Source organism: Triticum aestivum, chromosome 6B (genome assembly GCF_018294505.1).
Source record: "Triticum aestivum cultivar Chinese Spring chromosome 6B, IWGSC CS RefSeq v2.1, whole genome shotgun sequence".
Classification (NCBI taxonomy): Eukaryota; Viridiplantae; Streptophyta; class Magnoliopsida; order Poales; family Poaceae; genus Triticum; species Triticum aestivum.
In genome coordinates this window covers 689,633,439-689,645,197 of record NC_057810.1, presented here as the reverse complement: position 1 = coordinate 689,645,197, position 11,759 = coordinate 689,633,439, and the positions used below count along the sequence as shown (strand labels likewise).

General features: G+C 47.0%; 1 protein-coding gene across 2 annotated transcripts; it reads left to right on the top strand.

Moving 5' to 3' along the window:
• Positions 1 to 915: 915 nt before the first annotated feature.
• Positions 916 to 5,294, top strand: LOC123134901 (protein FAR1-RELATED SEQUENCE 5-like). 2 transcript variants are annotated; one of them, XM_044554051.1, is made up of 5 exons: positions 916 to 1,806; positions 2,469 to 4,035; positions 4,218 to 4,340; positions 4,504 to 4,611; positions 4,943 to 5,294. In XM_044554051.1, exons 1-3 carry the CDS (start codon positions 933 to 935, stop codon positions 4,219 to 4,221), a joined length of 2,445 nt encoding a protein of 814 aa, XP_044409986.1. In that variant the 5' UTR covers positions 916 to 932; the 3' UTR covers positions 4,222 to 4,340; positions 4,504 to 4,611; positions 4,943 to 5,294. The 2 variants fall into 2 exon arrangements, with proteins under 2 accessions (XP_044409986.1, XP_044409987.1); XM_044554052.1 differs by having other exon boundaries at positions 4,218 to 4,373.
• Positions 5,295 to 11,759: the final 6,465 nt, after the last annotated feature.

The following is an 11,759-nucleotide window of genomic DNA, read 5'->3' as shown; positions in this document are numbered from 1 at the left end:
AAAACTGTAGTATATGTGCAAATAAAAACATGTTTTCTAGCCAACTAAACATGCATGTTGGCCAAAACTGAGAAAATGTATCCTGGCCAACTGAGACATCTATTCTAACCAACTGAATACATTAACTGTCCAACTAAACATGCATATTGGCCAAAAACTGAAATAAATGCAATCTGACCAACTGAGACATCTATTCTAGCCAACTAAAAACATTGAATGTGCAACTGAATATGCATGCTGGCCAAGTGGAAAAAATGCATGCTGGCAATTGAGACGTCTATTCTAGCGAAACCAGAAATCCGTAGTGCGACAGCAAAAACACAAGAACTTTTGTCCATGGCTAATGAAGCCACAAATCATATTAACATATTCATGCATATAATCTTGTCCCACACATATATTCTGGTCCCGCACCTATTACAAAGCTATAGTGTAAAAATATGTTCAATATACTGGAACTAAAAACATAACAACGATGAAAATACATAACTATAATCTGTCCTCCAATTCTTCTTCTTTCACCTGGATTTTCCGTCTCAAATGTAACATCAAATTATGTGCAGAAAAATCTGAAACAGCTCCTTGCCAACACAGAAAACCTACAGATCATTGCAACAAAACAAAGGGAAAAAGTCAGAAAACTCTGTAGTAAAAAGAAGTCATGCTCTTGCCAGCTATTTACTGCAAACTGTACAACTAACACAACAACTCTGTGCAAACAAAAAAATTCATAACTGTTATAATAAAGATTATGCTATAGTCATGTTGCTTTTAGAACTAATATTGTCACAAAATGGTGTGCAACTGCCTGTTTACTAAGTTTTTAGGTTGTTTGAAACACTCTTTTCTGTGGTTACCAATAGATGACATCAATTTCTACTTTTTTAATATGTGCAGGGAGTGTGTGGTAGCATCCAAAAAAAGGAAAAAAAATGCTTGATCTCAATGAGTTGCCTCCTGATCTCAATGAGCTTCCTCGTGATACGGATCAGCAGCAACCCAACATACAACAAGGAAAATGGACAGAAAATGGTCGATCTGTTTACTACACGCATGCAAGTCATGATGGTAACCCTATGGGCCATGACAATGTGGCAGGCCAGTCATCAGACCGTGGTGCCCCTGTAGTGGTGTCTTTGCAGTCAGAGAGCCATACTCTAGATGACACGGGAACCGAGGCAAATATTCCTGGTCCAACCAGGACTGAGCTAGGAGCTGGGGCTGTTGACGGAGCTGTGCAAGAAGAAGAAGGAGAGGATGGGGCTGGTTCTCAACCTATGAAACCCTATGTTGGCATGAGGTTTGACAACCTTCAAATTGCTAAGGATCACTACAACAGCTACGCACTACGGATGGGTTTCTCTATCAAGATGAACACATCTAGACGGACACCCCGCACCAATGAATTGATAAAACAACAGTTTTGCTGCAACAAGTTCAAGAAGCCCAAAGCTGATGATGGAGGAGCTGAGGCTCCTCCTGTCCTGGACCCTATTCCAGATCCAAAATCTGTTGACAGTGATGAGGAGATGGAAGAAGAACCTCCAATATTTGTTGAAGAGGAGGCTGGTACTAGTAAGAAGAAGAAGAAGCACAAACGTGAGACAATAAAGCAGACTCAGTGCAAAGCAAAAATGTTGTTGAAGCTGATAGATGGGCGATGGGAGGTGACGCACTTTGTTCGTGACCACAATCATCCGCTCATGAACAAACCTTCATTGTCCAAATACTTGAGATCCCACCAAGGCATCTCACCTGATGAAAAGGAGTTTCTGCGCATCTTGTATAACTGCAACTTGACTACAGGTGTGGTGTTTTTCTATATCCCTTAAAGAATTAAGTTTTCCTCTAGGCAGTCCAGTGTGCAACTGTTATGGTACTACTGTGCAACTGAAATGACTTAACTGTGCAACTGGTGTCCAACTTCCCATGCTGTTTGTATATCACTTTTGGTGCTTGTTGTGCAACTAGATTGTCTTTACTATGCAACTACACAATGTTCTATATGCAAAAAGTGCAAAAGTGTTTTTAAAAAGGTGCAGCTAGGTGTCCATTTCCTGCGATTATCTTCTGTGCCAACACATGTCCTATTACTATGCAGCTGGATGTGCGCATTCGTGCACATGATCCATCCCTTAAAGAATTAAGTTTTCCTCTAGGCAGTCCAGTGTGCAACTGTTATGGTACTACTATGCAACTGAAATGACTTAACTGTGCAACTGGTGTCCAACTTCCCATGCTGTTTGTATATCACTTTTGGTGCTTGTTGTGCAACTAGATATCTTTACTGTGCAACTACACAATGTCCTGTATGCAAAAAGTGCAAAAGTGTTTTTAAAAAGGTGCAACTAGGTGTCCATTTCCTGCGATTATCTTTTGTGCCAACACATGTCCTATTACTGTGCAGCTGGATGTGTGCATTTGTGCAACTAAAAAAAGGATATACTGTTTGTTTTTGTATTATGCAGGACGTATGATGCATGTAATGGCAGAGTTCTATGGATCTGAGATGATGGTGCCATTCGTACCAAAGGCAATAACAAATCTTTGTACAAGTTTCCGTAGAGATGACACAAAGGAGGGTGATCTGATTGAGACAATTGTGCACTTCAAGGACATACAAAAAACCGATCCAGACTTCTTCTATAAGGTGAAATATGATGAAGAGGACAGAGTTGTCAACATATTTTGGGTGGATGGCTTAGCTCGAAAAGCTTATGCGGAGGCGTACCACGATTGTATATCGTTTGACACCACCTACATGACCAACATGTACAATATGCCGTTTGCGCCCTTCATAGGAATAAACCGACATGGCCAATCTTTCATGCTGGGTTGCACGTTTGTGAGGCAGGAGTTGGCATCGAGCTTTGATTGGGTCTTTGGAGCATTCCTAGAGGCTATGGATGGCAAACCTCCTGACAACTTCATCACCGATCAGGATGGTGCAATGAGGCAGTCAATACAGAGCATCTTTCCAACCACAGTGCACCGCTGTTGTCGATGGCACATCATGAAAAAGGCTCAGGAAAAAGTTGGTTGGCTGCTGTGCCGGAATCCAGGACTCTCTGATGATTTCAACAAGCGTGTTGAATTCAGCTTCACTATAGACAAGTTTGAGCAGAATTGGGCTGGGTTAATGGTGAAGTACGAGGCTATGACACACATGCACTTTGAGAAGTTGTACGAATACAGGTCAACTTGGGTGCCGTGCTACTTCAAACACATGTTCTTCCCGTTCCTACAGTCTACACAGCGTAGTCAGGGGTTCAACGCCGTCCTGAAAAGATATGTGAACCCAGACAACTCAATGCTGAACTTCGTCAAGCAATATGAAAAAAAATCCAGAACCACATCCTTGCCAAGGAAGGCTGCAATGATTACAGGACAGAACACCTTGAGATTGAGCTGTGGTCCAATAGAGAAGCAAGCTTACAAAACCTATACTAGGGACCTTTACCGCAAGTTCAGAGAAGAGTTTGAGCTGATTGGACGTTATAATGCATTCCAAGTTGGTGCAGATATATTTGAGCTCAGACCGAACCAGGAATTTGTTGCCAAATATGGTTCTCGAAACTACTTGGTGCAGGCAAGGGTGGAGGAGGGTTCCTATTTGTGTGAGTGCTGTAAAATGGACAAGGACGGCATCCTCTGTTGCCACATCCTCAAGGTGTTCACCCATATTGGAGTTGATGTCATACTGGAAAGGTACCTGCTAAGACGGTGGACACCTACTGCTGTACCTAGTGCGCCAGGGACTGGTTATGAGCAACCGGATGAAATGCCTCCTCAATCAAAGAAGCAGATAAGGGAGAGGAACATGATATACGGTTTTTGGAAACTAGCAAAGTTTGCGAGTGGTTCTGATCTAGCACAAGCTATTGTATACAAGCATATGCGCGCAGCACGTACCGAGATCGGCCACCTGAACAAGTCCAAGAAAAAAAACCGACTGCTGCCACGGGGCCATCAGATGATGGCAACCCTCGAGGACCTCCTCCACCTCCAAGCAGCAATTAGGGGCTCGTTATCCAGGTAATTACCTGCCCCAACTCCTGATCTACCTAGGTGTGTAACTTCAGTTGCACACATCATTGTGCCCAGTTGCACACATCATTGTGGCCAGTTGCATAGAACAGGCTGCCTAGTTGCGCATGCTGTCTTAGTTCAAGCATCAAGATAACACAACTAACTTGTTTTTCCTGTTCTGGATATAGGTGATGTTAACCCTCAAGGACCTCCTCCACCTCCTGGCTGTACACGGCATCCTCTGCCACCTCCTCCCTCGCGTGCTTCTCCCAATGGCCCTACAGGCAGCACTCAGGGGGCTCATCGTCCAAGTAATTACTTGCCCCAACTCCCCATTAAACTAGGTCTGTAACTCCAGTTGCACACATCATGGTGCTTAGTTGCACAGAAAACAGGCTACCTAGTTGCGCACACTGTGTTAGTTCGAGCGTCAAAGATAACACAACTAACTTGTTTGTCCTGTTCTGGCTATAGGTGATGCCAACCCTCATAGACCTCCTCTCCCGCCTGGCCCAACTAGCAGTGCCCTGCGTGCTACTCCCAATGGACCTACAGGCAGGACTCAGGGGGCTCATCACCCAGGTAAAATACCTTCCCCAACTCCCAACAAAACTAGGGTGTGTGACTTCAGTTGCACATATCATAGTGCCCAGTTGCACAGAACATGCTGCCCTATTGCGTGCGCTGTGTTAGTTTGAGGATCAAGCTAAAAATCTAAGTTTTTCCTGTTCTGCCCATAGGCAATTACAATCCAAGTACCATGACGGGCCGTGCTACTACATGTGTTTTTTTTTCAACTTAACTTACACACAACAACCAGTTAGTTGCACAACATGGGCTGTGTGGTTGCAGAGAACATCAGTGCTGGTTGCACAACAAAAAAATACTAATTTTTTATATGATTATTACACAGGTGATCGTGATGGTCCTACTGCCCCGTTGGAGGCTGCATCCCCTGCACAAGCTTCTGATGATTTTGTGCCCAGGGATCCTCCAAGGTCTACTACAAAGGATAGGGCAAAGAGTCGATGGTACAAATCGGCACTGGAGCTACACCCAAAGAAGAAAAACAAATGCAGCCAGTGCTAATCTACAGATCACACTGCTGGTGTGTGTCCACTCAGGCTACTGTGATTCTGTTTCATCGTTTTTAACTTTGAGACAAAAAAGGAAAAGAATGATGTTTTTTTAGCAATGTTGGGACCAAGTGGACACATTCAACATCTATGATTTCTCTTCATCTAATTTATGCTCCTTGAATTAGTTCATGCACTGTGTAAAAAAGGTTGCTATTTGTGCCTTTGTTGGCAACTGGTTAAATATTTAGTTGTTGAACAATTGTATGTCCAATGCTCCTAATGTATCAACAAAAGTGATGATATTGACTTGCAAACGAAATTACTACTAGTGTGCAACTACAAAATCTGCTTAAAAATTGTGCAAACCAGCAACTTCCTCCATGGAGCAGAGAAAGAAAAAGAGTACTGACCTAGTCCTTGTCGTATCTCAGCAACTTCCTCCATGGGGTGGTGTTGTGCGTGTTGGTGACCCAATCATATGCCAGCTTCTTCCTGATGTTGAGTACTTCCTTGGGTTCGTAGTTGGGCAGTTGGCTACCGTTCCACTCGGTGGCGTTAAGCAGTGCGAACAAACCACACTCATTACTGCGATGGGCAAGAAAAGAAAATTTGTCACATAAAATTAAAACCAATAAAGATAATGCACTCTGTGCAACTGTGCCACTCTGCAACTGGCTAGATAATCCATTAGAAACTCATAAAAATGATAAACAGATTGCAGACTAGTACTGTGTCTTAAAAAACTAAAGATTGCACATGCTTAAAAATTTAAAAACTACAAAATGATGGTAAGATATTGAGAAGAGAGCCATGCTTATTGTCTTACTTGCCGAGCTGCTTCGGTACGTCAATGTCAATAATCTGGAAGTGCTCGATGCTGAACTTTGGGTAATACTTCCTCCATAGCTGGCGTACTGCCCCCGCGATGGTAGAGGCGGCAGTCATCAGCTCAATGTTGTCCAGCATCCTGTTTGAGTTAAGAAATTCAAAGCGTCCATCCCTCAAGTTGACATTGAAGACCCAATAATGCCTCCCTCCCTTCTTATCGGTTACATCAGCGCACTCGAGCACTGGCAGCATGACCTGCAAGCGTGAACGATTTCAGACACAGATACAGGCTGTAGCTACGAAAAAACAGTAAAAGACTTGGTCAAGTTAAAAACAGGTTGCAACAAGTATGTGCCAACTAACAAATGTGTCATGTGCAACTGAACATGCTGTGGGTGCCAACTAAAAGAGATGGATCATGTGGGCACAACACTCACCAAGTCTTTCTTGTCGAGACGGTTCTTGTAATCAAACTTTTTGTTTATCTCATTCACGTTGTGGATCCCACTACAAAAAAAGACACATCCATGACATTTTGGGTCAAACAAATTTTTTTCTATCATACATATGACACTTCTATGACGATAATTATGACAAAACCTGGTATCATCATAGATGTGATGGGTTCCTACTTCTATGACAAAAAATCATGACAGAAAATGGGCTTTTCATCCTGGGCGGGCCGGAGACGTAGCTGCATGACATTCTTTGGGCCGTCCATGATGGAAAAAACCGTGGTAGAAGCGAGGGCGAGGAAAATTTCGGGGAGTTCCCGGTTATAGTGGGAGGTCGGGGGCCGAGCGATGCGCGTTTCTCTCGTACACGTACGCGCGTGTGTGCGAGGCATTGGCTTTAACTGAACCCGAGCGAGGCGTTGGGCTCTAACTGAACCCGAGCGATTGCACTGCAGGCTACGCGTTATTGAACCCGAGCGATCGATCGATGGCTGTTAACTGAACCCGATCGAACGATTCCTTCGCTACTGCTGCTAACTGAAGCCGATCGATTGGATGAACAGTGAGCATTGCGGGAGGGCGGGGGTTGGATGAACATTGAGCGGTGGCGTTGCCTCTGGATGAACAAGACCCCGTGGTGTGTAGGGCTGGATGAACAGTAGACTGTGGAGGTGTGCCCGTGGAGGGGTGGATGAACAGGACCCCGTGGTGTGGAGGGCTGGATGAACAGTAGACGATGGAGGGGTGCCCATGGAGGGGTGGATGAACAGGACCCCGTGGTGTGGAGGGCTGGATGAACAGTAGACGGTGGAGGGGTACCCGTGGAGGGGTGGTTGAACAGTAGCCGGTGGAGTAGCGCACGGTGGAGGCTGGATGAACAGGAGCCCGTGGAGGCTGGAGGAGGTCGACGGTAGCCCGTGGAGGCTGGTGGAGGTCGACGATGGAGATGAACAATATCCCGTGGAGTCCTGTTTTGCGGTATGCCACACCCCTCCTGATGAACAGGACCCCCGTTTCGACCGTAGCGCTCCAACACAAGTCTGTTTCATCCGTTTTGCGGTATGCCACACCCCTCTCGGTCAACAGGACCCCCGTTTCGACCGTAGGAGGTCCGTTTCCTCCATTTTGCGGTACGCCACACCCCTCCCGATCAACAGGACCCCGTTTCGATCGTAGGAGGTCCATTTCCTCCGTTTTACGGTACGCCACACCCCTCCCGATCAACAGGACCCCGTTTCGACCTTAGGAGGTCCGTTTCCTCCGTTTTGCGATACGCCACACCCCTCCCGATCAACAGGACCCTCGTTTCGACCGTAGGAAGTCCATTTCCTCCGTTTTGCGGTACGCCAGATCCCTCCCAATGAACATGATCCCGTTTCGAACATGGCCGGTGGAACACAAGGCCGTTTCCTTTGTTCTGCGGTACGCCAGGCCTCGTTTCCATCGCCTGTTCCGTCCAAGCCCTCCCGATGAACACGACTACACATTCCGTTGCCTCCCGATGAACACGACGCATTCCGTTGCCTCCCCATGAACACGACGACGACGCTGTTTCTCCGTTCCGACCCAGCCAATGTACACGAGCCCTGGCCGTACGTATATATGCGCGAGTAGGCATTCGAGACCCCGCCCGTATGTACACATACGTGGCCATATTTTCTTTCTTGCACCCTGGCCGTTGTACGTACGTGTACATGCTACGCGCGCGCCTCTACTACGACACGTGCGCGCCTCTACTATGACACGTGCGCGCCTCTACATCCACCAGTATATATGAACGTACACGTTCGCGGCCAGAATGACAACGCTACGTACGCTTCGACCAGGTGGGTCCCGACTGTCAGACACTTCCTTGCCTGCGAAGATGTAGCTGGTGGGTCCCAGCAGTCAGGGGGGCGATTTTTTTTGCCCAGACGCACTTCCTTGCGTGTGAAGATGTATCTGGTGGGTCCCAACAGTCAGGGGGCGAATCATTTTTTTTGCCCGGACGCACTTCCTTGCGTGCGAAGGTGTAGCTGGTGGGTCCCAGTAGTCAGGAGGAGGAATCATTATTTTCCGCGTAATAAGGAGGCACTTCCTTGCTGCGGCCATGGACCCAGCTGTTAGCCTCTCCACGTACAGTCCACGACCGATGGAAGTCATTCCTCGACTACGTTGACCACGCCGCGCTGAGAGCACCAGGGCGGTGGACGACGGCGAGGCCTAGGAAGGGGACGACGCGGAGCCGGTGAAGACGCGGCAGTGGATGCCCACACGGAGAGGAGTATGAGGGTTCACTCGTTCGGCTGCGGTGTGAGGCTGCCGTCGCTGCAGGGCCTGGCCAGTGGTGGGAATAGTAGGAGGCGGTGAGGCCTCCGTGGCAGCACAGCCGGCCACGGGAGGCAGGAGCAGGCGGCACGACCGGCGCTGCTTTGAGCAGTTGGAGCAAGAAGACCAGAGGTTGAAGAAGCACTACGGCCGTTGGATGGACATCGTATGGTCACTGGAGCTAGAATCGTTCATATTGACTAAGTTGACAAAGCCCTCCGCCCCGTCAATTTAGTAGGCCCACAAGTCAGCCTCCCACCAAGGTGGGTCCCAGCTAGCAGGGGAGTATTCATTTTTTTGTGCGTAATAAGGAGGCACTTCCGGTGGGTCCGAGCTGACAGCGGGGGGAACGTTTTTTCGCTAAATACGGTGGCCCGTCCGGTGGGTCCCAGCGGTCAGGGGGGAAACGCTTTTTTCGCGAAATAAGGTGGCCCGTCCGGTGGGTGCCTGCTGTCAGGTGGAGGAATAATTATTTTGCGCGTAATAAGGAGGCACTTCCTTGCGGCCGCCATGGACCCAACTATCAGCCTCTCCATGTACAGTACTCTTCCGATGGAAGTCGGTCGTTGACCACGTTGACCACGCTGCACCAAGAGCACCAGGGCGGTGGACGACGGCGAGGCCTAGGAAGGGGACGACGCGGAGCCGGGGAAGACGCAGCAGTGGAAGCCCGCGCGGAGAGGAGTACGAGGGTTCACTGGTTTGGCTGCGGTGTGAGGCTGCCATCGCCGCAGAATAACAGGGGGTGTGGGTGAGTGGAGGGATGGCCTGGCCAGTGATGGGAGTAGTATGGGGGCGGTGAGGCCTCCGCGGCAGCACGGCCGGCCACAGGAGGCAGGAGCAGGCGTCACGACCGGCGTTGCTTTGGGTGGCTGGACCAAGAAGACCAGAGGTTGAAGAAGCACTACGACGGTTGGATGGACATCGTATGGTCATTGAAGCTAGAATCGTTTATTATTGACTAAGTTTATAAAGCCCTTGGTACGCTCCAACTTAGTAGGCCCACAGGTCAGCCTCCGAAACAGTGCACCCCAGATGTCAGGGGGAGGAATCATTTTTTGGGCGGCCGAAGCTAAGAATATCCGAGATTGAAGAAGAAGCACGACATCCATTGGATAGACATCCAACGGCCACTGCTGCTAGAACCGTGTGTTGACTATAATAAGTTGACAAAGCCTTGCATACGCGTCAACTTATTTTTTTAGGGGACGCGTCACTTAGTAGGCCCACAAGTGTGTGGCAGAGAACTTATAGCCCATTTGCGTTTTTTAAGAATGTACAACCCATTCTTGAATTCTAATGGAATTTATAACAGCCCATTTAGAGTTTGTTAAAAGTACATCCCATTTTCTAGCTAGGACAACGATTAATAATTTCAACCAACCGTTGAAGACATAATTCAATAAAGTTTCCCACATTTTGATGGGATCCGAAATATTTTTATCTCGAAATTTCTAGTCAGATTAAATATAAATTTGTATTAGGTAAAAATCCAACGAAACATTGCGCGCGCAACAATGAAAATTTAAGATTTTCAAAATCCATAAATAATATTTTATAAACTAATTTCGTGTTTGGTGCATTTTTTTATAGTTACTGCCCAGTTTTTATAATTACATCCCATTTATTATTTTTTAAAGCCCATTTTCCTGTTAAGCCTAATGCATCCCTCCTAGAAAAGATTTGCAGCCCAGCGGGGCGGAGAATAACAAGTTGACCTTGCCTGGGTATTCCTCAAAAAGACGTATAGCTAGGCTAGCCATTTTCATCTGGAAAAAATTAGTATCTGGGCTGGATATCTGGCCTGGACTAGACGGGCCACAGCCCGCCCAGTTAATACCCTGCTCTCCTCTGAACAACAACTAAATCATTGCCAAGAAAAACACTGCAGCGCTCACGCCTCAAAAACACAAATACTGCTCGAGTTGCTTGGTCTCGGCCGCACCTTGTGCAATTCTCTCGTTTATATTGACTACATATGTTGACAATGGTGTGGGACCGTGATGTCAGGAAACCAGGAGAAAGCAAAAAAAAGTACGTACGGCTATGGCCCTAGTGTGTCCCTAGTGTCATCCAGTCAAAATAAAGTCATCTCCTGAATCCTCATGTTCGTTGACGATGTTAGCAATGCTCGGCACCACGGCGAGCGCAACAACTCGAAGGACAACGGAGAGGGCCTCGCGGGCCCTACGGATGGTCTAATACAGCGCCCGCTGCTCATTCAGGAAGCCAGGATCATCGGACACCTATGAGCACCTTCGAGAAACTGAGATGCCATAAAACGGTAAGGCCGCGCTTGGGAGCTCTGGTTTATTTCAAACCTGTATTAACATACACAAGTGTAATTTACTCGTCATCGGAAACAACGCGTAAAATACAGACGTAATGAAACCAAGGGCCCGAGGTCTGTAAGTAAAACCGGTGGGTTACGCGTGTAATTTGAGAGACCAGTGTATATTTTACGAGCACTGCTATATGGACGACATTACCAGACGATACATGCACGACGTGCGTATCATGCCATCCATAGGCAAGGCTGAAACAGCAGCTAACGGCTGGATTAGCAATCGTCCGAGTGTCGTTCAATTTTATTGCGTGTGAAGTACTTCCGATATTTTACTAGTCGAAATCGACCAACCAAGCGCCTTCGCCCGAGACCATCTGCTTTAATTTACAAGCGTCAGTTTTACAAGCGGTTTTGGTTGGAAAACGACGATCCAATCACGGCCTAATATCATGAATTGGTCGGAAGATCATATGGTTTCACGTCTAACCTACCCGACTTGTCGTATAGGCTATGAATGAAACATCAGACGATGAACTTCTTAAGCACAGAAACAACAGAAGAGGATGATCTTCTTAACAAGAAAATCACTGGCATTAGATCGACATGCAAAACAATACGAAGCATTATTCCCAGGAGGCACGGTGAACAGCTCATGATGCCGCATGCCACAACATTCCAAGCTCAACTTTGCAATCAAACACAAGGCCTGACATTACATAGAAAATATTCAGAACAAACTCTTAACACAGGAATATCTCAGCAGAGTAACTATTT